At 39.3% G+C, this 22,513-nt stretch overlaps 1 protein-coding gene across 2 annotated transcripts; it reads left to right on the plus strand.

The window, feature by feature from the left end:
* Positions 1 to 661: 661 nt before the first annotated feature.
* Positions 662 to 21,968, plus strand: RADX (RPA1 related single stranded DNA binding protein, X-linked). 2 transcript variants are annotated; one of them, XM_053990380.1, is made up of 15 exons: positions 662 to 1,335; positions 2,705 to 2,847; positions 3,617 to 3,809; positions 6,955 to 7,063; positions 7,193 to 7,284; positions 7,378 to 7,500; positions 8,633 to 8,731; positions 9,268 to 9,435; positions 9,926 to 10,086; positions 10,499 to 10,692; positions 11,705 to 11,773; positions 16,394 to 16,473; positions 16,917 to 17,210; positions 18,395 to 18,577; positions 18,992 to 21,968. In XM_053990380.1, the coding sequence occupies exons 1-15, from the start codon at positions 696 to 698 to the stop codon at positions 19,135 to 19,137; spliced, it is 2,694 nt and encodes an 897-aa protein (XP_053846355.1). In that variant the 5' UTR covers positions 662 to 695; the 3' UTR covers positions 19,138 to 21,968. The 2 variants fall into 2 exon arrangements, with proteins under 2 accessions (XP_053846355.1, XP_053846356.1); XM_053990381.1 differs by lacking the exon at positions 11,705 to 11,773.
* Positions 21,969 to 22,513: the final 545 nt, after the last annotated feature.

The following is a 22,513-nucleotide window of genomic DNA, read 5'->3' on the forward strand; positions in this document are numbered from 1 at the left end:
TAAAGAAGTTGATAGTTGCGGTGGGACAAGAATCAATAATGATTTCAATGTCACACACTTAGGAGCCACTAGTAAGAATTTCTTCTGAGGATGGGAGCAAGAAACAAGACTCAGCAGACTGTTTCAATGGCAAAACGATTACGATTACCCAGAGACTGCAACTATGTAAAAGACAAATACAATATTAGAAGCAGGCACAAGCCTCTCCCAACTGGGAACACGTCGATGGTAAGGAAGAAGCAATGACGAGCGTTGTGGAACCAGGAACAGGGGCGGCAGAACTCTCTCAGGGAGGCAGGGACCAAGGCGCTGCTCGCTGATCAGAGCCTCTGTCCCACCGAGCTGCCGGGCACCGCCACAGTGCAGCGGCGAGGGCGGGCCGCGAGCCAGCACCGGAGCAGCCGCGGCCCCCGGCCTGGCGGAGGAACGCCCGGGGCCGCCCGCCGCCGCTGCCCGGCCGCTTATCGCCGGCGCCCCCGCGGCCGCCTCTCCCACCGCTTCCCCAGGCCTCAGCTTCGTCCCCGCTCCGGACCGCAGCTGCTCCCCGGCCGCGGCGTCCCTGTCCGTGTGTCTGTGTCTGTGTCCCCCTGTCCCCGCGTCCCCGCCCCCGCCCCGGCCGTTGGAGGTTTGAACAGCGCGCGCCCGCCCGCCCCGCCCCGCGCGCGCGCCATGGGGGCGGCGCCCTCTGCTCAGCCATGACAGCGGGAAGCCGCGGCCCGGGGAGCTGCCGGGGCCGGCCGCGGCTCTCGCCCGGGAGCGGCGGCCTGAGCGCTGTCATGCAGGACCCTACCCCGGAACGGGCCGAGGAGAGCCGGGCGGCGGCCTCGGCGGAGGGCGGCGAGGCCTTCTCTTTGCAGAGGGTGTTTGAGGAGGTGCAGGGCTCCTCGCAGCTGAGCGCGGCGCCCGCGGAGCCGCCGGCCGTGACGGTGGTGGCGGTGGAGCGGTACCTGGCGCAGACGCCGCCCGCCGCGCCCCCCCAGTACTGGTACGACGTGACGCTCGCGGACGGCGCGCGCTGGCACCGCTGCCACCTCGCGCCGCGCCTCAACGGGCTCGTGCAGCGCGCGCGCCTGCGGGCGGGCACGCGCCTCCGCCTCACCCGCTGCTCGTACCGCTACGACGAGAGGCGCCTGAACCGCGGCTTCCTCTGCCTGGAGGGGCTGGAGCGGGCGGGGGGCACCGCCGCCGCCACCGCGGGCACCCCGCCCGGCGGGCACCGCCCGCTCCAGCCCCTCCGCGGGGACAATAGGCACTACCTGCCGCTCTGGAACAACGAGGATCCCTATGGAGACGTGTGGGTACCGGACAGGCCCCCGGTGCAGGTGGATGTGGATGGTAAGCCCGGAGGAGGCGGCTGTAGGGGTGCGGGAGGGACGCCCTGAGGCGCCCGGGGCACCCCGAGGGTGGAAGCGGTGCCGGTTTTGTTGGGCGTTTGTTGCCGTTTGTTGGGCGACAGAGTTGGGGAAGGGTCGGGGGCACAAATCCTGTGAGGGACGGCTGAGGGGGCTCTGCCTGGAGAAGAGGAGGTTCAATGGGGCCTTTTCGCTCTCTACAATGACCTGACAGCAGCGTGTAGCCAGCTGGGGCTCGGGCTCTTTCCCCAGGCAACGAGCTGCAGTGAAAGGGCACATAGTCTTAAGCGAAGGTTTTGCTTGCGCATTAGGAAGAATTCCTTCACAGAAAGGGTGGTTAAACATTTGAACGGGCTGCCCAGGGAGGTGATGGAGTTACCGTCCCTGGAGGAGTTGAAGGCAAGACTGGATGTGGCACTTGTTGCCATGGCCTGGCTGACAGGGTGGTGTTTGGTCATAGGTTGGATTCGATGATTTTAGGGGTGTTTTCCAACCTGATTGATTCTGTGATTGCTTGTGCAGCTGGGCTGAGCTTCCTGGTATCCTCCAGCTGTGTTTGGCCCCACTGGGAATGTGCCATCTGTGTCACAGTGCTCCTGTGGGAAAAACCTCTTCCCTGGGAAGATGGTGAGGCACTAGCACAGGTATCCCAGAGTTGTCAACTTGTGGATACTTCGCCCCTGGAAGTGTTTAAGACCAGCTTGGATGGCCTAGTCTGATGCTGCATGTCCCTCCTATGGCAGAGTATTGGAACGAGATGACCCCTTTGAACCCAACCCCTTCTGTGATTCTCTGTTGCTTTGAGAGAGTTTTTTAAACTCTAGGAACATCGACTGAAAATATGTAGCTGTGGTTCTTGTGCCCAGTCTTCTGAGGTGTCAAAAACACTGGGTGCAGTAGCGGTCTCGTGCCTGGTCTGTGGGGCTGGATGCTCACACTCAGAAGCTGCCACCCAAAATGTGGTCAGTTCTGGGGGGCTCAGGCCATTCCATGAAGCCTGGCGAGGAGAGAGGTATAACAGCACTTCTGCACGAGTGTGATGCCCTTGTAGGCTGACACCTGTGGGTTTTGTAATAGCCCTTCTGCTCATCTGACAACACTTTGGTGTCATTTAAAATGTGTCATCACTCTCAGTTAAAAAAAAAAAAAAAACAAAAAAAAAAACTATGCTGTGCGCAGATAATTCATAACAGAATTTTATTGGTGAATGATATCAGCAGATGAGCCTTTTTAAATGTTAGAAACATTAATAAAATACATGTAACATCCTGCCACTTTAATCCTGAAAACTTAGATGTTCAATCATGAATGCTCTTTTTCGGTCTTTCTTTTCCCCTCCCCCTTAACCTTAGTCTCCAAACTGACTAATCTTGGTCATCTGGAAATGACATGGAGAAGCAGAGTGCATTTCCATCCACTTCTTGTGAGAATCCTGCACAAATCTAGACTAAGGTACTATGGAAAACCAGAGAAAAAAATGGATATGCCTTATCAGGTAAAGAGGGATAAATGCATAGGTTAACACTCAAATTGCTGTAGGATATTTGAAAATATTTTTTCCCATATAGTAAGCACATAAAGTAACTTTATAGCTATTTTATATGGAAAATGCGGCCTTTACAAAAATGCTGAGCTCTTTAGAGCAGGAAATGCTGAATTTTGTGATCATATGTGTACAAACTTTAGTGGCTGCATTTCAGTTACTGTAGTTCATTTGAGTTTTTTGTGAAAAAATGGGTACTTCCAGGTGTTAATAGTTTAACAGCCTAAACATTTCTGGCCTCTATGCTTTGAAAGTTGGAGTTAGTATGTCCTGTCAAAAAAAAAAAAAAGGCAAGCTATTTAAAATATTTCTAGGCCCTGATTCTCTCATCTGTTGACTTTCAGATAGATTATTTTACTGTAAAATTCTTAATGATTTTTCTAGTGTATTTAACTTGTATATATTTAATAGATTTAACTTAAATCTAATAGATTTAACTTGTATTTTTGTGTTGAACTTCTTGGAAAAGGAGACTGGAGGTGTAGTGGGTTAGTTTAAAAATCTTTTTTTACTGCTCAGTTTCAGATTCAGCATTTGCCCAGTTTAAAAATCAGGGATTTTTTCCACTCTAGTATTCAGTACAAGTTCTGGAACATCTTCTATATCCATTTGTAACAGAGAAATAATTTATGAGTCAAATACTTGTGCATTATCCAAAATAAATACCTAGCAGAATGATAATAAATAAGATGACTGTATATTGTCTCTTTTTTCCCCTCAGGCTTACTTTGAAGTTGCTGATGGCTCAGGCATGATGTCAATGGTTTTGTGGAATTCGCTGTGTCCTGAATGGTATCACAGTATGAAGGTTGGCACAGTGCTGCTCCTTGCCAAGTATGCCATCAAATCCAGTTACCCGTTTAAAACACACCCCACCCCAGGGGATTCACAGATGAAGAGATTTGCTACAATTGGTTAAGTATTGCAGAAACCTATTTTGAGTCTATGAAATACAGCTGTGCAAAGTAGTAAATGTAAAATAGAAAGTGATCTGTTGCTGATGTTAATCGATAAGGTATAAATCCTTAATTTGTACTTCTGAAAGGTGTCCAAGTGTCCAGGTTCATGCTGTTTCCTGTTTATATTGAATCATGTCTACCAAGTTTACTGCCACAATTAGTTAAAACCTTTATTTAAAAAATAAAGAAATAAAAAAAAAATCCCTGATATCAGGAACAGAGATTATAAAGATAGGCCTCTGGTAATGATTTTTAACTCGATTCTACTTCCTGCTTAATCACACACATATCACTTGTACACTGCTCACACCTTTTTTCAGGTCACTGAAGGACATTATCACCTCATCTGGCTTTAGATTTTTAGTGTATACTGTCAAGGCCCAGAGTATCTGCACAGCTCCACAAAATGAAAAGTTGCATTGATGACTTTTGTGTGCTGAAAGAGCATCACTGTGGGCGGATGTGTATGAAGAATATTCCTTGGCTGTGAGAAAGCATTTTCTTACTTGCCAGTTGTTTAGTGTGGCAGATACTCAAAGGAGCTATACTACAAAAATACAAGTCCTGCAATATAGCAGTAATGGCCTTTTCAAACTGGATTTGATCGACTTTGGGGTTGTTTTCTCTCTTCCTTCACTCTATATGAGCTCTTTCCCATTTTGTGCTTTTGTACTCAGAACAAAATGACAGCCAACATTCAGAAAATTCAAATAAGTTCTTGAAACAATATGCATGTTGGTGAAGGGTGATCTATGTATAACTTGCTGACAATGACAGTTTCCTAATGGAGTTAGGAAACAGTGCACAAAAAGTTAGCTACAGTGCACAAAAATAAGCAATGTTTTCACTGCCAGAAGCAATATCTTCCCTGAGTGATAAATATTTGCATTAAAACCAGATCTCAATGTGTGAAGTATTTGTGATGGCTTGACAGGAAGATAGATAGAAATGTTTAGCCAGGAATGGGAGTTTGTGAGGGAAGGTGATGACAATTACAAGCCAACCCTGAAAACAATTATAATTGCCACAAAACTTTTTTATGCAAAGAAGACAGAATAAAATATGCTATCTGAGGTGACTTTTTCTATGGGCAAATATCTTTGCATTTTCATGGCCCTATTTACTCTGCACTTCTGATTTCTTACAAGCATTATTGGGGTAGAAGTGGTAACAAAGAGATCAAAATGGCCAGCCAAGTCAGCCACTGGGCTGTAAAGGGTAATAGCTGTGTAATGGAAGAACTAGAAGTCACTCCGTTGGAAAGCACCATGGTGCACAGATAAACTGCAGAAACTGTCAATCTTTGCTTCACACAAAAGTATGTACAGAATCTCAGTTCCTTGCACAAAGCTGAGAATTTTGTCTTAATATGAATTCACATGATGCATGGATGGATGGTATGACCATATGTTCTATAAGAGCAGAGTCACAAAAGAACAGAATATCCAGAAAAAATCTAGAGCATTATTTTTTGCAACTTCCATTGCATGAGGGTTTTGGTTTTTTTTTTGTTCAGATGAAGTGAAATTATTACTTCACTAAGTATCTCTATATTCTCAATGTGGGACAATATTTCAGGTTTCAATTACACTAAATCACAAAAGTAACAATTACTTTTTTTTTCATTTATTTTAAATTTGTAATTCCATCAAATCCCAACTTTCCAGTGTGTCCTTAGAACCATTCACCTGCAAATATTGTACAGTGTATCTGGAGAGTTATCAATTCCCCAGTATTAAAGGGTTTCCAGATGGAGATTCCTGCAGGGCACTATGCTTCAGGCACATCCCTAGACTTCTGTGGAGTGAGCTCTGCATTGCTGGCCCCTGTTTGCAGCTGCAGCATTGAGGGACTTGCTGAGAGGTGCTGTTTCACAACCCAAAACCTTTGGAACTTAGTACCAATGCCTTGAATTCCACTGCCAGGCAGTGTCATATTTCAGTTTCACACATCAGTGAATTTGTGTGGCACTGATGACAGCCTTTGTGTGGACTGACCTTAGCCAGGGTATTATCCTGACCTGAGTGTATGACACTCATTTAATCTCAAAATCATCATTCATTTAATCTCAAAATAATGAAACAATTGAGACATAGTTTTGATGCATGGGAAAGTTTTGTTTCAGGAATTTTCTTGGTGATATGACCTAAATGACCATATGCAAAACCACAATTGTTCTCCAAATACATTTCTAGGAAGCAGAAGCCTAGAGAATATTCCTAAGTAGAGGGTCTGACTTGAAGTAAACACCTTCCTAATGTTGTGCTGCCAGGGTGAGGCACCCAATATAATTACCTAAACAATTGTATGCATTATTTATATATACTTACTTACTTTCCTGGGTGCATTTTTTGAATAATCCCTTACTCAAACCCAAGAAATTTCATCAGACTCTGTCTTTTATATACCAGCAAGATTTGTCCTGTAATGAGACCACAGAGTACTGCCTTGTGTATTCTAGAAGCTGAAGCCACTCTTCCTCTATTTTTTTACTCTGGTTAAAGAACACCTTGGGTGCCCCAGTGCTCCACCATGTTTGTAATTTAGCATCTAAACAGTCTGAGAAATAAATTAAAATGTTCAGGTGCTATAGAATAGGCATGGGAATGCCTTTTGTTTTCCTCCATGGCCATGGTGTATTTCTATTCTGTTAATAATTACCCGAACTAGCATTAGATATGGAAATTCTCATGCACCAGTTCTGTTTTACTTCATTGTCTGAACATCAGTTTCAGACCTTACTGACATTTGACAACAAAGCTAGTGTAAAAAGTACTTTGTGTCTAATTAGTATGATTGGATTTGTTCCTGTTAAAATACTGCCTGGATTGGACTAGTTGGCTTATGTAGGCAGTTGGAAAGTTTAACATTACTCAGATGATAAAATTGCTTTGTTTTACCTGAATTCCTTACTTTATTTTGATAAAAACCTGAACTCAGAGAAATTGATGAATAATTTCACAAAGTTGGAATATTTAAGAAACTTTACCCTGGTTTCTTTATGGGTGTTGTTACTTTTATTATATTATTATTATAACAATGATGATGTTGATCATTTGTATTCATGCTGTAAATGTTACTGACTTTTTTTCTTTGTCAGAAATTTGCCTTAATGTTCGAGATCCTCCTACTGAAATAAGTATTATTCCGGAAGAAATGGTTAAGCCGGAGTGGGGATTACCTGAAGTTAAATATAGGTTTATCACAAGGTAAAATAGAATTTTGTTGGTTATCAAGCTGGAATTTAAATTACACTACCTTACAGTGAATGTTAATTGAAATGCTTTTTGCAGAGTTTCTGAGAAAGCTTACCCAGCTTTCTTCTATTTTGCTTTTAGGTCAGAGCTGGATGACTTACCGCACAATCATTCCTGTGATGTTATTGGTCTTGTGACATTTGTAGGAAGGGCTGAGCGAGCCAGAAAAAGAGGTTTTTCTATAAATATGACTTTAAGAACTTATCACATAGTTTCTAAATTTCTAAGTAAATGCTCATACATTTTTCTTAATATTGTTTATCTAGAACACAGTGAAGACTTCTGGCTGTATCGTTGGGCACATGCCATTGATGGGACCTCAGACCAACCATTCATACTGGAATTGTTTGCAACTTCTCAGCCAGATGTGTTTGAGCATATTCATCCAAGTATTCATCAATCTATAATACTTACTAATAATTATTTTTAATGTTTTTCTAGTTCATTGTGAATTTCTGAGATTAGTTTCCACTGAGTAAAAAAATGCCACGATTTATCTTCTCAAGCAGAAGATAGTGGATCAGAAATTAAAATTTAAGAATAAAAAATAGTTTAAATATTTGAAACCCTTACAAATTGCAGTCTGTCAGCGTAAACAATTAGATGGATAGCTGGGCCAGGGGCTCCTCTGATCTCCTTCATTTCAGATGTTTCTGTTAAGAAGAACCTGGGCAATGTCTCTAGCATCAGAGGCAATTAAAGGCAGCAGCTGGTCAAATCTCTTGCTCCTCTTGACTTGTAAATACCTGCTTTTTTATAGACAGGAATAATTTAAGAGGACTGAACAAAGAGAGAGGTGAAAGTGGAAAAGTTTCATTTCTTTGAAACAGTGTTTTTTGCCCAAACAGCAATCATGACCCAGCTGTGTTAGTTATCACACATGAGCTAAGAGCAATAAATTTTAAACTAGGGAATTCTTAATTAAGGATTTTAAAAGAGCTTTAAATATTTCTTCTTGCCTTCTTTCTCTTCTCCTCCAAGCACTCATCCTTTTTTTAAGGATGGTTGGTGTTGATATGCATTTTTTATAACATTTGATGCAGCACCAGCTGCACAGTCCTGCTTACATTATGGCTGCATTCATCTTGAGTGTTCTGGGGAAGTGGGGAAGAATGACATTCCAGTGTTTAACTGAGATACTACCAAAAGAGTAAGTTTGAGCTGTGTATAGAAGTTGTGCAGTGGCATGCCATAATTTCTCATCATTTTATACTTTTTATCCTTAAGAAACACAGCTATCTAGTACCAGTGTTTGTACTGTTTGTTTCAGAGATAACCTATCCGATGAAGTATCTCATGTTTTAGTTGTAATATCTATGCTGAAATTAAATTGAAGATTTAATTGCATGTCCATATGGTAATTTATAATGGAGACTCAAAACATGCATGAAACATTTGTAGGGTCAAGAACTAAATTGCCTTGTTTAGAGGACTTAATAAAATTAATCCAGTGTGTGTCAGTCTTGCTATTCTAAAATCAATGAACTGTCAGGGAAAAAAATGAAGTTTTTTTTTCTCCAGTGACATACTTGGTGTGTACACAGATGAGAGTGATGACTGAGAATCCTTCCAGGACAGTTTACCTTACGACTTCAAATGAAAGTCAAATATTCATTACAGGTAACTTAAACTAGTTCTAGTTTTATGTAGTTCTCATGTTATTTCTTTGGAAAGGGTGTTTTCATTTCACAGCACAAATAATCAGTAGAGACTATGAGGTAACAAGGAAACATCACTGCAGAAGACAAGAAGGCAAATGGCATTCTTGTGAGGCATTAAAATGGGTTTATCTTACGAAAAGTATTTCTAGGTTAAGACATATGTTTCCTAATTCTTTCAGGCTGTTAATCTTTTGATAGGCAGTTACCACTTAAAACATTAAAAAACACTTGCAGCTTTCCTATTCTAGGAGCTTTTTTGCTAGTTGTTTTGTGTTTTTCTGTTATTTAACGTTTGACATTCATTGTCAAATGCAAATGTAGTCAAGGAATTCAAGATACTAGTTTTGTAAAACACTTTTGACAAAAGACATCTTTTGCACTCTCTTGTCAGGATTTTCTTGTTTTTTCTAAGTAGTGTTCAGGGGACTTTCAAAATGAGAACAAATGTCAGTTGCCTGCTTTGGTTTTGATACCTGATTACTTTTGTCTTCAAAGGGTGGCACAAGGGCCAGCCATACACCAAGGATGCCAAAGTAAAAAACTTTATTCAGTGGACGAAATCACAAAGTGAAGCTGATCAAATAAAGAAAACTGTCATCGGTGGCTATTACCCTTTTCCACGACCTCCTGATAGCTTTTTGAAATATTGTAAAAACAATGAAGGTATCATGTATGAAATATCTTTAAGATTTGTGGCCTTTTCCAGTCAGTCTTACTCCAAGAAAAGCTCCCTTTTGTGAGTAAATGTTTTATAGGCTAAATCCTCACCTCACAGAAAATACTGCATTGCTAGCTGCAGGAGAATTGTAGAAGCTGACATGAGCTACACATATACCCAGAAGTTTTACTCTGAATATTCTGCCACATCGAAATTAAAAATACTTATTCTGAAGGCTACATTGAACTGGAAATTTCACCTGAAACAGAAATTGTGGTGTCTGATAATGCATACCAAGGGATGCTTATGAGCTAAAAAGGTTTATTGTTTTAATTTTTTTACATGTGATGTGGATAACAAAAAGGTTTAGAATTCTTTAAAAGCATAAGTTTAAATCAATTTATATTTAGTAAAAATAAAAAAATCTTCTTTTTAGTCTTGTGTTCAGAGATTTTTGTTCTCTAAAACTTGATTCTGGAAATTTCTTTTTTGCAGTTGAATCAGTTTTGAAACCCATAGGTGAAATAGGGAAACAGATTGAAGAGCTGCACTACAGAGAACACAAGCGAATTGCTGTTCAGGGAATAATTAGTGCCATAAGATACATCAGCTGTAGCAATGCAGCTGAAGAAGCCCCAGGAGGGGAACTCGTCCAGGTATGGTGTGTGAGTTAATGCCAAAGCAGCTGTGATTGTCATTAGAATGGAGAATTTTACATTTGAGTTCAGAACATAATTACATTGTCTTTTAATCTGATTTTTGAGAGCAAAATTTTAAAAAGCAATGATTCAGTGCTTCTCTGAAAGTGTTCTGGCAGTCCTCTGTAAAACTTGTAACTGTTTAAAAGTTACTAGTTTGACTGATAACCTGATGTAAATTGGAGTGTGGGAGAGGCAACTGCTGCAACATGCTCACTTGTCACTTTATAGACAGAATTTACCTTATTAATATGATTAGAGTATAACTTTTGCTAGATGTAAGTTGACTGTCAGAAATTTTCAGGTTTTTGAGTTGGAACAAATAGCTTTAAGTGCATTGAAAATCTTAATCAATTAACTGTTGTTGCAGAAAGATACCTCTCAGTCTCTTGGAAGTCCTTCTGTGTCCAAAGAAGACTGTGTTGACAAGGGAAAAAATGAAGAAGTTAAGTCTTTTCTGGGGCCACCCTGCACTCCTGGGGAGCATCAGCACCAAGCTCTGCTGTCAAAGGGGAGTTCAGCTAAGAGAAAGACAACACGTAGAGTCAGAAGAGATGCAGAACAGTAAGCTATCTTCATAAATAAGTGGTGGATCTTCTAAAAAGTGTTTCAGAAATTAGGCCAGAGCCCAGGCTGTAGAAAGTAATAAGAAAGATTTAAAAGCTTATATAGTTTAATCTTTGAAATGTAATTATGTACTTTTCCTAGCATAGGTGATGACAATTACACTGTTCATGCTAATGAAGGATTAATTAAAGTAGGTTTGCAGTGCTCTCTTCTGATTAATATTTATACTACTTTCTTACTAAGCTCACAGATTTGAAATAAAAGTAGTTAATACTTGAACCAAATGTAGTTTAGTGACATAGCTGTGGAACAAACAACAGTTACAGTGATGTGAAGAAATCAGATAGCTTGGCTGAAAATGCAGAATCAGGTATACATATTCCTTAATTTCAAACACATCTTACTTTTGATTTCAGGGCAATGGGGTGTACTGCATGTAGCTGTAACTTGCTGTCAGAAAGGAAAGTAAATGGTGGTCATGTGCTAACCTAAGGGCTCAAAATAACTTGTAATTTATCTGATACAACTGTGTTAAATTCAGGAGTAAAGTAACTGCTTGTATAAGACTGCTCTTTGTTGCAACACTTGTGTAAAATCTAATACAGCCATACTCACTATTGAGAGCCTGGTGGAAAGTTTTAAAAGTTAGGCCAGTCACATCTGGGTTTTTGCAGTGGATTTCTCATACTATAAAGGGTATATTTTCTTCTTCACTTTTCACATTCAGAAGTCATAATGTGTGAAGAGAGTGGATATTTAGAATGTTTTGAGGGGAAATGAAATAAAATATAATTAGCATTGAATGAAGATTTAGTATTTACCTTGGTAAATAGAAGTTTTGTCTTGGCAGTGTTATAGCAAATTTAGTGGATTCTATTCCATATGAAAGCTTCCAGCATTTGAGTGTCTTAGTTTAGTTCTGCCTAAAAGAAAAACATCAAAGTCCCTTGCTTTGTGAACTTCCATTTAAATAGATACTGAAAAGTAATGGTGAATTTCCTGCTTTAAGGGGAGGTACATCTGTTAGTCCTGTATCGTCTTACCCCTATTTTACGCGGACTGTAAGAAGAAAACTAGGGTAAGTCATGTGAAATTAATTGGTTTGAATAATTGCAATAATCAAACAAAAATACTCTGAATAAAAATTTTACAGATCAGGAATCTCTTCTAAGGAAGTAAAATGAAAGAACAGACCAGAGTAGAGTTTCATGTTTTCTATTCACTTGTCTGCACTGACTCTAAATATATCTGAAACATAATTTTGAGCATGTTATTAAACATCTTATATTGCTACTACTTCTACTAAGGAATATATAAAAACAGAGGTTCATCATGGTAATGAATGGATTTTCTGGTGGTGGCTGAGCTGTACATTTTTCTTCATGCTACAGAGGTGTAAGAATAGTTGTCCCTGGGAAGCCACTCCCCAACACTAAGTTGTTACATAAGTTAGTTTGGATCCAGAGAAGGTGGGGTTTTTTTGAAGTCCACAGAGGAATTTCAAATCCAGAGCCCTGTCAAGTCTGGAACCTACTGAAATAAATACAAAAGTGAAATTATTAAGAAAACTGAGTGAGCATTGTTATTTGTTAACCAGGGGCTACAAGCTTCTTTCCTTTGAGCATTTTTAAGGGCCATAAATTCTTGTCACTTGTTCCAGACAGAACATGAGCAACTTGAATGTTTGAACTCCTTGGTGTTAGTAATTTAGGATGTTTGTGTATTTTGGGAGTGATCTGGATTTGTGTCATGACTACATATATGGCTCAGTTGCCTTTTTGTTTACTTTTAGCATCTCTTCCTTTTCCCCCCTAAACCCAAGAATCACAGTGCTAGGAAGAGGGCAACAGCAGTAATGAGGGAGCTGATCAGAGTTTTTGACCATTCTGCCAGTACTGCTCCCCTACAAGCATGCCTATTTTCTTGAAACACATTCATTGGAAGCTAATTTGCAGCAGCTTTTTCTGTGGGATAAATGAGGCTCTTTTGAACCCATGTGTCTGTTGTTTCCTGGTCTTTTTGGTAGAAACTGCATTTTCTAGGAGAAATGATTACTTGACTTTGCAGCTGGTTCATTGAAAGCATCACCTTGCTTAAGGTCACAGTTCTGCAGGTGGTGCAGAAGTTTGCAGGGGCTTCTGGTACAAATCCATAGCAAGATCAGGACATTTTCCTTGACTGTAAGGAATCTTGTTTTCTTTTGCTTGCTGAGAAATGTTCCACTTTTCCCAGGGTGGGGGGAGGATGGGAAGAATGTCTTCTCCCCATTTCTTATAAGTGAAGCCAGAAGTTAAGGCATGTTTACTTTGTTCTCTGCTTTTCTCAATCTGCTACTCTCCTCGCTACCTGTGTGTCCACTCTATGCCATTAGTGCTAGAACCCCAGCTAAAGGAGGAGAAAGTCTGTGTTGGATTATGGAAAGCAGTTTCACTCTATATAATTAAAAGGTAACTTGTGTATTTCTGTAACTAACTATAGAATTGTGCTGAATTCTCCAAATTGCCAAAGAAAAATAGAAAGTTGGCTGACATACTTTAAATTTGCATTGTTTTCTGTTCTTTAGATGTAGCAGAATGTCAGCTCTCACTGAAATACTTTAATATGTTGATGAAATAACAATAGTAGTTTTAACAATCTTCACATATTTCAGAGAATATTCTGAGTTGGAAGGGGCCCACAAGGATCATTGAATCCAATAGTAGAGATATGTTTTCAAGTACATATTCTAACTTAAACTGTTCTGCATCAAGACTTTTGTATGTTATTATAAGCAGTAAGAGTTTATTTTGAGGCTTTATATTGACAGCTACAGTTCCTGCATTTCTGAGGTAACTTACCTGATTTTTAAGGGTTTCAGAAAGAACAAAGAAACTGGGTAATTTAGTACTATTGTTGATATTTATATCCTTGCTAGTAAAGATCTTCTACATAATGGTACTTCTAAGCATTTAATGTACTCCAAGGTAATTTAATTTATAGAGAATGAAGCGATGGTGTATGAGGAAAGATCAGGAATTTCAGACAGGATTATTTTTATGTGGAAGTGAAAGAAGCACAGTAGTTTTCTTAGAATTTTAATCTTTGTAAATGTAGTGTGTAAATTTAGTGTGTTACTATGGAAATGCTGCACTACATGCTCCCACTCCATGCATGAAATGAACTTGTTTGCCTGCTTCTGTCCTTGTAGTTCCACTTCTGTATTTTTTGTCACATAGACACTTTTGTCCTTTTTCCTTCCTGTGGATGTGACAGCTAGGGAATGGGGACTCTATAATATAGGGAAATTCATCTTGAGGTTTGTATGACTGAAAGTTTCACTGCATGTGATGTTTCCTTCACAACCCCTTTTCACATAGATCAGAACTTGTCAGGGAGAAATTGGTAGATACTAAAAATTAATTCTTGTAGACTTGTCAAGTTATCATAAAAAGCTTTTTGGTCTCTCTGTTACATGCTGTGGTAGATGTGTTTATCACAATGGTGTCAGAACAGTTTGTTCATTTCAAACCAGTCTATAAAAAAAGTTTTATCAGTGAGTGGGATGTTTTCTTGTGCTGTTTTGAGGCACTTTACTTCCTTGCACTATTTGGGCATAGCTGTGAGTCGTAACTATTTTTTTTCTTAATTTCATTTATCACATTTATTCCCAGTGCTTAGGAAATAGGTGTGAAGCATTGGGCCATGCTTATTTTCCCAGTAGTTTCTGAAAATACCTATCTGCCATAGATTTGATTGATGTTATTTTTGATGACAATACTTTAAAATAAAATGACTGACAAATTGAATATCAATGTATCTGAAAACAGTGAAGAAACGATTTTTTCAAGTGGACATCTGTGCAAAGGGGAATGCTGCAGAGTGCAGGCTAGAAACAGCAAATCTGGCAGGGCACAAGTTCTCCTAAAGCTGGCATAGGTAAAATAGGCTGTGGGTGTTTTGGTGTACAACAGCAGGAGAACATTGCAGTAAGTGGAAGGATTTGGGTGGCCTCAGGTGCATTGCAGACATAGATGGTTCATTCACAAAGAAGCACCTGGACTGTGTTAGAGACATGTAGTTTCCCTTGCAAGACTAGCTCAAGCCAGGCTCTTCAGACATCCAGCACAAAGCAGGCCTGGAGGAATAATGTGTTGGGCAGGTAGAAATTATCCCAGCTACAGATCGTGAAAGAAGTGGGGAAAAACCATGACAAGTTTTTTTCATATTTTCCTGAGGCTCTGCTTCCTTTAAATCAGAGCCTATTCACTTCCAAATCTAGACAATTTTAAAAGAAAAAACCCATGATATCCACTTTCCACAATATCCCCTTGTATCCCCAAGTATGACTTGGTTTAACCCTCTGCTTTAATGAGGAGAGAAGTTGGTGTGTATCTAACTTGACACGCTGCTTTCTGAGCAAGCCTTTCTTAATACTGTGCTGGGGTTTCATCTTACGTTTGACAGGTCCAAATCTCAAAAGTAAAAATTAATTTTGTGAGCAGTAATTGCGCAGGTCTTACTGCTTAAGTGAGGATTCTTTTGTGCCTAGATTTGGACATCACAAGGAGGTTATTTCAGTGATGATACATCCATGATGGGAGTGCATTTCTTAAAATATACTTTCATACTCAAAACCCATAGTGCATTCCCTTTTATCTTTTCACTAGATACTATTTTAGACATTTTCCATTTGTTAGGAAATGTTGACATGAAATTTTCAAGATACACCTTAGTATGAAATAGAAAAAAAAAAACCTGCAAATCCTTATGAAATACAATACCAATACAATATGCTGTCCAGTAAACAGCATGTTCATCTTTGATTCCTTTTTTGCTGTTTGTACCTTGTCGTTATTGTTAACTGCTTTGATGGTGTGGAATTTTAATGGTTCCTTAACAAAGTCTTCCTGTTGCAGTTGTTTGTGATGCAAGATAATCAAGATAGTCCTTTCCCTAAGTTTTTTCAGACATCACAGTAAGTTCTATTCTAATAAGAGGAATATTCTGATCAAAGAAGAAAAGAATACATGGGCCTAAGAGCTTATTTTACCATGTTTGCTTGCAGAGTACCTCTTATGTTTTTCTTCTGCATAATATCCTAGGTAATTTATTAGAGATTGATAAAGAATAGCTTCTTACCATTAATTCAAAACTTCATGATTAAAAAAAGAAAGTCTAACAAATACCTAGTTTGCTTCATTGAACTGATCATTACAACAGGGCAGTATGTCCACAGGAAAGTAGAGATTTGGCATTTCTGTCATTTTGGATTCCGGAGTGGTGGCGTGGCGCCGTTCATGCTGTGTTTCTGGGTGCTGAAGGGAACGGCAGGCCAGCGCAGCCGCGTGCTGGGCAGCAGGTTTTTGCGATCTGGTCACCTGTGATGTTTGGCCGTGTCACACGTGGTGTTTCGGCCAGGTGCCGGTAGAGGGCAGCAGACACCGGGCTGCCAGTGTAAAACCCTTCCCCGTCTGTTTCCCAAAGCCAGGAATCGGGCAGGGCTGCTCCTGAGCTCTGCTGAGCTGATTTCCTGAGCACAAGGCGTCTCGTTGTGTCAAGCTGCTGTATACAACTCTCACAATAAGGAATCAGCTCATTCATTCGAGCTTGTATCATTTATCATTAGAAGTCTGTCTTTTGCTGCATAGAGTTTGAGGTTAATTAGGTTTAAGGTAAATAAATAAATATATGTATACACACTATCAATTTCTTTTTATAGCTTAGATGAATATCAGCATGGACCTTCTGTGCAAGATAAAAATGGACAGGCTGTGTCAGACAGTTTGCAGTTTTGCACAGGTACGTTGCAAATAGTTGTCATATTAACCATAGGAGGCTTAAGACTACTTCTTTTCTTCAGGTCCGAACCAGACAACAAAGATATCCTTATAACCTTTGTTAAGACAGTTCCTCTGTACATCTGCTTGCATCAGCCTCTGGGGAACCACTGTACCAATGTATCATCAATGTCATTCTACTCAGTGTTCCCTGCTGGGTTCTAAGGCATGGCTGAAAGGACAGCACTGGATGGTTTCCCACTATGGGCAATAAATTTGTACAAGTTTTAAGTTAGTTTAGTATCTCAGAAGCACTTTATAGTATGAGACCTCACATTTTCTTGTGGCTCTTTTAATTTCTGCCATGTGTTCATAATTGAAATTTTCTAATGAAAATCATGTGTTATTTAACAGAGGAGTGATACAATTATGTAAGCAACGAAATGTTTTCTGTGCTTATAATAGATCAAGAAGAAATGAGTAATATAGCTGAAACTGAAGAGACTGGAAGAACTTGTGATTCCTGGCAGAGTGACCTGTGGGCACAAGTGAAAGACAAGTTAATGAATTATTTTCATCACAGCAAAATTTTCCCAGAAAGTATTCCATGTAAATTTGATTATGCGCACAAAGACTTACTTATGCAACAGTACAACCTTCATGCAGCAGTGCACCAGCCAATAGAAGCCAGAACAGATAAAAATATCAATGAATTTAAAAGTACTAATGGCCTTGGGTATTATGAAGTGACAGTTCTGGGTAAGTAGCTTGCCTTGTAAAAAAGGTTAAGCAAAAGCAGTGTAAATTCATCAGAAACTGAATGGATTTATCTAAAGGAATCAGTTGATTCTGAGTATTTCCTGAGGTTTGAAAAATTACTGACATTTTAGATTTTTGTTACAGTCCCCATTTAGGGTAATTTTTATTCTCATTAAACATACCTTTCAATGAAATGCCTGAATATCTTGTTTGTAGTATCACTTTTCGTATAATTTCAGTTTTTGGTATAGTCTTACGAGTGTTATTTGAAGAATGTGCGTAGTCCTTAAACTATTGATTATTTCAGTTAGAAGCAGGTCCTGACATAATCAGGCAAATTATTCAATTGCACTTGCCAGCTGACTCTCTGATGGAGAGATGTTTATCAGAAGCAAGTTAGTGTTCTTAAAAGGAAAAAGAACAACTATAAATGCTTCTTTTCAGCATTATTCTCATTGAGTTGTTTTTTTTCATACTGTTGCTCCTAAAGTGCCTTCTTTCCTTGGCAGAAAATGAAAGGCTGTATTTTAGCCATACTCATGAACTGCTCCATGCTGCTTCTGGTTCACATGAAGTGTCAGTTAATTGATTTTTATTTATTAAAATATAAATATGCAAGTTGATGTATATCTGTTTGCTAGCTTTATTGAGGGTTATTAAGTTTGATTTTGTTTTCCCATTAAAAGGGGACAGAAATTGCCTTGCTTAACAATGCTCATGTTAAGTCCCCATAATGTAAAAGTTTTCATTATTTGCTGAGGGGCATTTGCAGAGAAGGTGTTTGAATATTTGAAGTCGTTAGAATCCTGGGACTGAGAATACAATATTGAAGATGAAAGTAGCACTGCATTGCACACTTTACTGGTTGTAAAATTAATTTCTCTGCCTTTGCAGATGAAGTTAAGAGGAGGATGAAATGGCTTCCAAGGTTTAATATTTTCTGAACTACTAGCATTGTTAACCTTAAACCATAGTATTTCATAACATCATATCAATTTGAATGTGCTTGTGTATAATCCTATAGAGAAACATATTTTTAGACATTAATTATTAACTAATGGACAACAAACATGTAAATAAAAATCAGAGCAATGGTTTGTTTAAAAAAAGAGAAGTGGTGAACAAAGTTGCTGATGGACTGAATACAAAGTTTTCTGCTAACATAAAATATTTTTCTTCAACAGGTATAAACCATGACATAGCCATAGATGTTGCTTTTCTTCCACTGTTTTGCCCTGACAATCCCCACTTATTTCAACTGGAAGACATTCAGAATGATACATTATTGTCTTGTATGAGTTGTATCTCTACATGCCAGCAGAATAATGCCAGCAGTGGGAGGCTTCATGACACATTTCCTCTTTCAGGTGAGATTGCCTTTCACTAATGTTACTCATTTATCATTTCTTGGTTTATCTATCAGTGCAAGAGTTAATCCTCTGTAGAAATCTCTGGTGTAGATCAGACATTGTTCACCTCTTCAGTGAAAGAGATGTGAATTCTATTTCACTACTTTTAGTAAATGGCTGTAATAGTTAACTTTCAAGGCAGTTTTTGCTGGAGCTGTTATCCTCTTCTGAAGACATTATTTTAATATCCAAACTACAAACTCATATCTAATTCTGATTCTATCATTTCTAGTGATGGAATTTATGAATAAAATTTTTCACTGAAAGAAGGTTGAGCATTACTGTATGGAAAACATTATCAATTCTGTACACCTCTTTATTGTGTACAGAGTATACAAATACCTTTTAAAACCACCTTTCCTTAACTTCTAGATGAAATTGTAAAAGCAGCGAAGGAGCTCGATGGCAAACATGTTATCTGCATCTTGGACATGTGTCACTTGGGTGATGATAAGGTGGAAGTCTTTCTGAGCAAAATCTACAAGACAGTGGAACCAGGTGTGCTGGATCCAGTGTAATTTAATAACTTAATTTTCAAATGTATATTGTTCAAAAGGAGGGAAATAAAATTGCTGTAATTTGAATACACCCTCTACACATTGCACTTTTCTAGAACTAGCAGACACAAATATAAAATCTTAGGGCAATTGTAATGGACATCCATGTAACTGGAAAGGACAATTGTTGCCTTTATTTTTCAGTCTTGAAACAGATGAGACAGTATCTTGGTCGCTGATGTTCAAGAAGGATGAATAGGCAGTACAGTGAGCTGATAATTTGGCAGGATACCAAGGAGTCAAAGTGATTGTCAGCTGTCTTTCTTTGCCTGTGCAGTAACGTGCACAGAAAATGTATATATCTGGGTGAGAACTGAGGAGAGGTAAGCTTTCCTAATATTTAGGGCAGTATTTGCAAAAGAATTAATGGGCTGTGATAAAAATTTAGGCTGAAAATTAGAATTTTGATGTTCTGTAGTGATCTATTTTAGTGAAAACTACCAGAGGCAGCCTAACTGCTCTTTAGGCTTGAAGCTTACTGTGAAAGGGATTAAATACCGTGGTGCCTTTAGTACCATGATCCAGGAAACCACTTTCAGTTCTTTTCACCTGAGCAAGGTCAGGTGCTATGTTTTTATATGTCTGCTTTTGTACACAGAGTGTTAGGTAGTCAGTATAGCATCCAAACATTTTTAACATATTTTATTCATTAATACAAGTAATGAAATATTTTTAAAAGATTTTTTTGTTGGAACTTGCTTCTAGCTTTGCAAGAGAAAACTGCCTTTAAGAAGTGCTAATTATGGCAGGATATACAGTTTGCCACATCATTTCTAGGTGTTTTCTGAGAACATGAAGGAGTTCAGCAACTGTGAGAAGCTGCTACTTCCACAAAAGCAAAAGACTAGAAAATTCTGCCAACTTTTTACCTGTACCAAGGAGCAACTGGCTCCTGCTGATCCAGAATCAAGTAGCACATTTTTCTTCCATGTTAAACAGCCTCAAATCACTTAAAGAACTGATTGTTACAAAATTATTTTCAAGCAGGAAGCTCTTTTCTATTTGACTATGTGTCCATTTGAAATGCTGCTCTCAACTCAATTCTTTGAGAAGAAAGAATTACGGAGACTTGCCAGGTAAATTGTACCATTATTGACCAAAGCCCACAGAGTTAATTTATAGGAACAGATATATTCTTAGGCACATTTTAGCAGCCTGTTGGTAATTGGAGATTACCTTTCAAGTAGTAGCTCACTTGTCTGCCCTGGGGACAGTGGACTTTGTCCTCAAGTCCCTGCCCTATCTTCAGTTAATGGTAATTTGACAGATAAATGTAATTGATTTTGTTACATACAAGTTCACAGGCAACTACAGATAAAAAGTCATTAAATTAATAAAATTATTGTGTCTTTCTAGTGTAGTTTACAGTTTAAAAATATATTAAGAAGAATAGTTTAACTTAAATTGCACTGGAACTAAAAGTCAATTAAATGTGACTGTATTGTATCTATTTAATATGAATCAGAAGTATTAGTTCTGGAGCAATGTTTGTCAACTCATGCCTTTCAGAGTACCCACAGAAGGCAAAATGAAAAAATACCAACCCAAGAAGAGTAGGGTTGCAGTGTTATTTGTGTCATTGTGGTGCTTATGGGTATGTGAAGGTGAGAGGCCATTGCTCTAGAGTGAGAATCACACAGTACTTCATGTTCCAAACTGAGCCATGCTGACTGTGTCAGCCAATATTTTTTATTTACATATACTTCAGATGAAGTCTAATTTTAATGAAACTGTTCTTTCTTAAGGCAATTATTAAAGGAATTGTCTTTGTACAAAAGGACTGATGTGGCTGATTGTCACAGAGCCACATTGATGAGATGGTCCTGCCACCTTCCTTCACCCCATGCCATAGAAATGGAGCCAAAGGCTGTTTGTGGGATTGCACTGCTTAGTACACTTTAAACATAAAGCATTAATTATTTCTTCTTGTATGTTAGGACTTCCTAACTCTAAAGGAAATACCAGAATAATGTGGAATATAGATAATGTTTTAAAACATTAAAGGATATAGTTTTATTTTACTCAAGTGTTTGAAATTTTTCGTGGCAAAAGCTGGGAAGGAGAGATACTTACTCTTGCAGAATGGGGTGCCAGTGTTGGCAGCACAGGCTTTCTGTGTGCAGCTGGTGAATATCCAATGCCTGTAGTAGACTTGGAATTTTACTGCTTTGGATCATGCTGTAGAGTCACCATCCTGCTAAATTACACTGAACTTAATATGTGGAGTTCAGTGGCTGAAGTGCTGCAGTGTTACTGTGATTCTACCACTGCCCGTCTCCCTCCTCCCTGCAATCCAGCACTGTCAGACTGGAGCAAAGGTCCTCTGCAAAGAAACCACTTGGTGTTTTACTTCATTCAGTGTTTATTAACACAAGTGTAAAAACAATTGATTTTTTGAGCTTGAGTCTGTCAAAATTATAGTTTTGCCATATTAAGCTAAGATATAGAGTCATTATTCCTGCAATATGTCAAAGGCATATCACCTTTATTGCTGCTGTGTATTGCTACTGCTGAGGGCAAAATTATATCAGAGCACATTTCTTTACTGTGGAAGGTGTACCTGAACGAAGAACTGTGCTCTGAAACCTTAAAAGTACATGTTTCTTGTGTTTTCAGCATTAATTTCAAAGAATGGAGGAAGGTAGGCATATGTAGTTAGTGGTACTTTTGAGTGTATAAAAGTTCCTAAGTTTTAGATCATAAAGGTAATACTAATTTTTAATTAATGTGATGTAGAAGTTGTGCAACACTGAAAAACAAAGAATACAAATAAATTAATATATGTAATCCTCTTGGATTGTTTCTTTCCATTTCTTTCCTTTTTACTTCTTGTAAGTTGTTTTGATTTTCTGAGAATCTTCTCCACAGCCATGTTTACTCTTTTCAAGGAACTTTAAAGGCGAAATAGATGAACTTCCATCAGCATCTGTGCCACCAATTGCAGCTTCTCTTGGCTTTCAACATGGTGTGAAGCATGGGTTTGTAGAAAAAGAGGAAAAAGGGGGTCTCTTTGTCCCTTCTCTCCCTGCTGTGCTCCAGGACTGGGGCTGAGCCCCAGGTTGGGCAGAGTGGGATAGGAGCCAATTCCTTGGCTGCTTGTCAGCTGAGTGGGCTGGGAATGCCACAGCTGTGTGTGCTCTGCACACCCTGGCATCACAGCCCTTCCTGGGCTGTCTCTGTAAACCTGCAGGAAAAGAAAGAGCTGGGAGAAGATCTGCTCTGCACTTGGGAAAGCTCTCAGCTGCTTCCCCACTCCAGGCTGGATGTTACATTTCCTCAAGAGGAAGGAACTCTGTACAGCAGCTGAATCAGCTCCGGGCTCTGCAAACTACACTTC

This window comes from Vidua macroura, chromosome 14, assembly GCF_024509145.1.
Source record: "Vidua macroura isolate BioBank_ID:100142 chromosome 14, ASM2450914v1, whole genome shotgun sequence".
Lineage (NCBI taxonomy): Eukaryota > Metazoa > Chordata > Aves > Passeriformes > Viduidae > Vidua > Vidua macroura.

What these genes read in the sequence shown, in the direction of transcription:
- RADX (XM_053990380.1), top strand. Translation starts at nt 696, where the DNA reads ATGACAGCGGGAAGCCGCGGCCCGGGGAGCTGCCGGGGCCGGCCGCGG. An exon ending in GTTTGAGCATATTCATCCAA is followed by an intron (nt 7,501 to 8,632) that starts GTATTCATCAAT and finishes TTTTTTCTCCAG; the next exon opens with TGACATACTTGGTGTGTACA. An exon ending in AAGTCAAATATTCATTACAG is followed by an intron (nt 8,732 to 9,267) that starts GTAACTTAAACT and finishes TTGTCTTCAAAG; the next exon opens with GGTGGCACAAGGGCCAGCCA.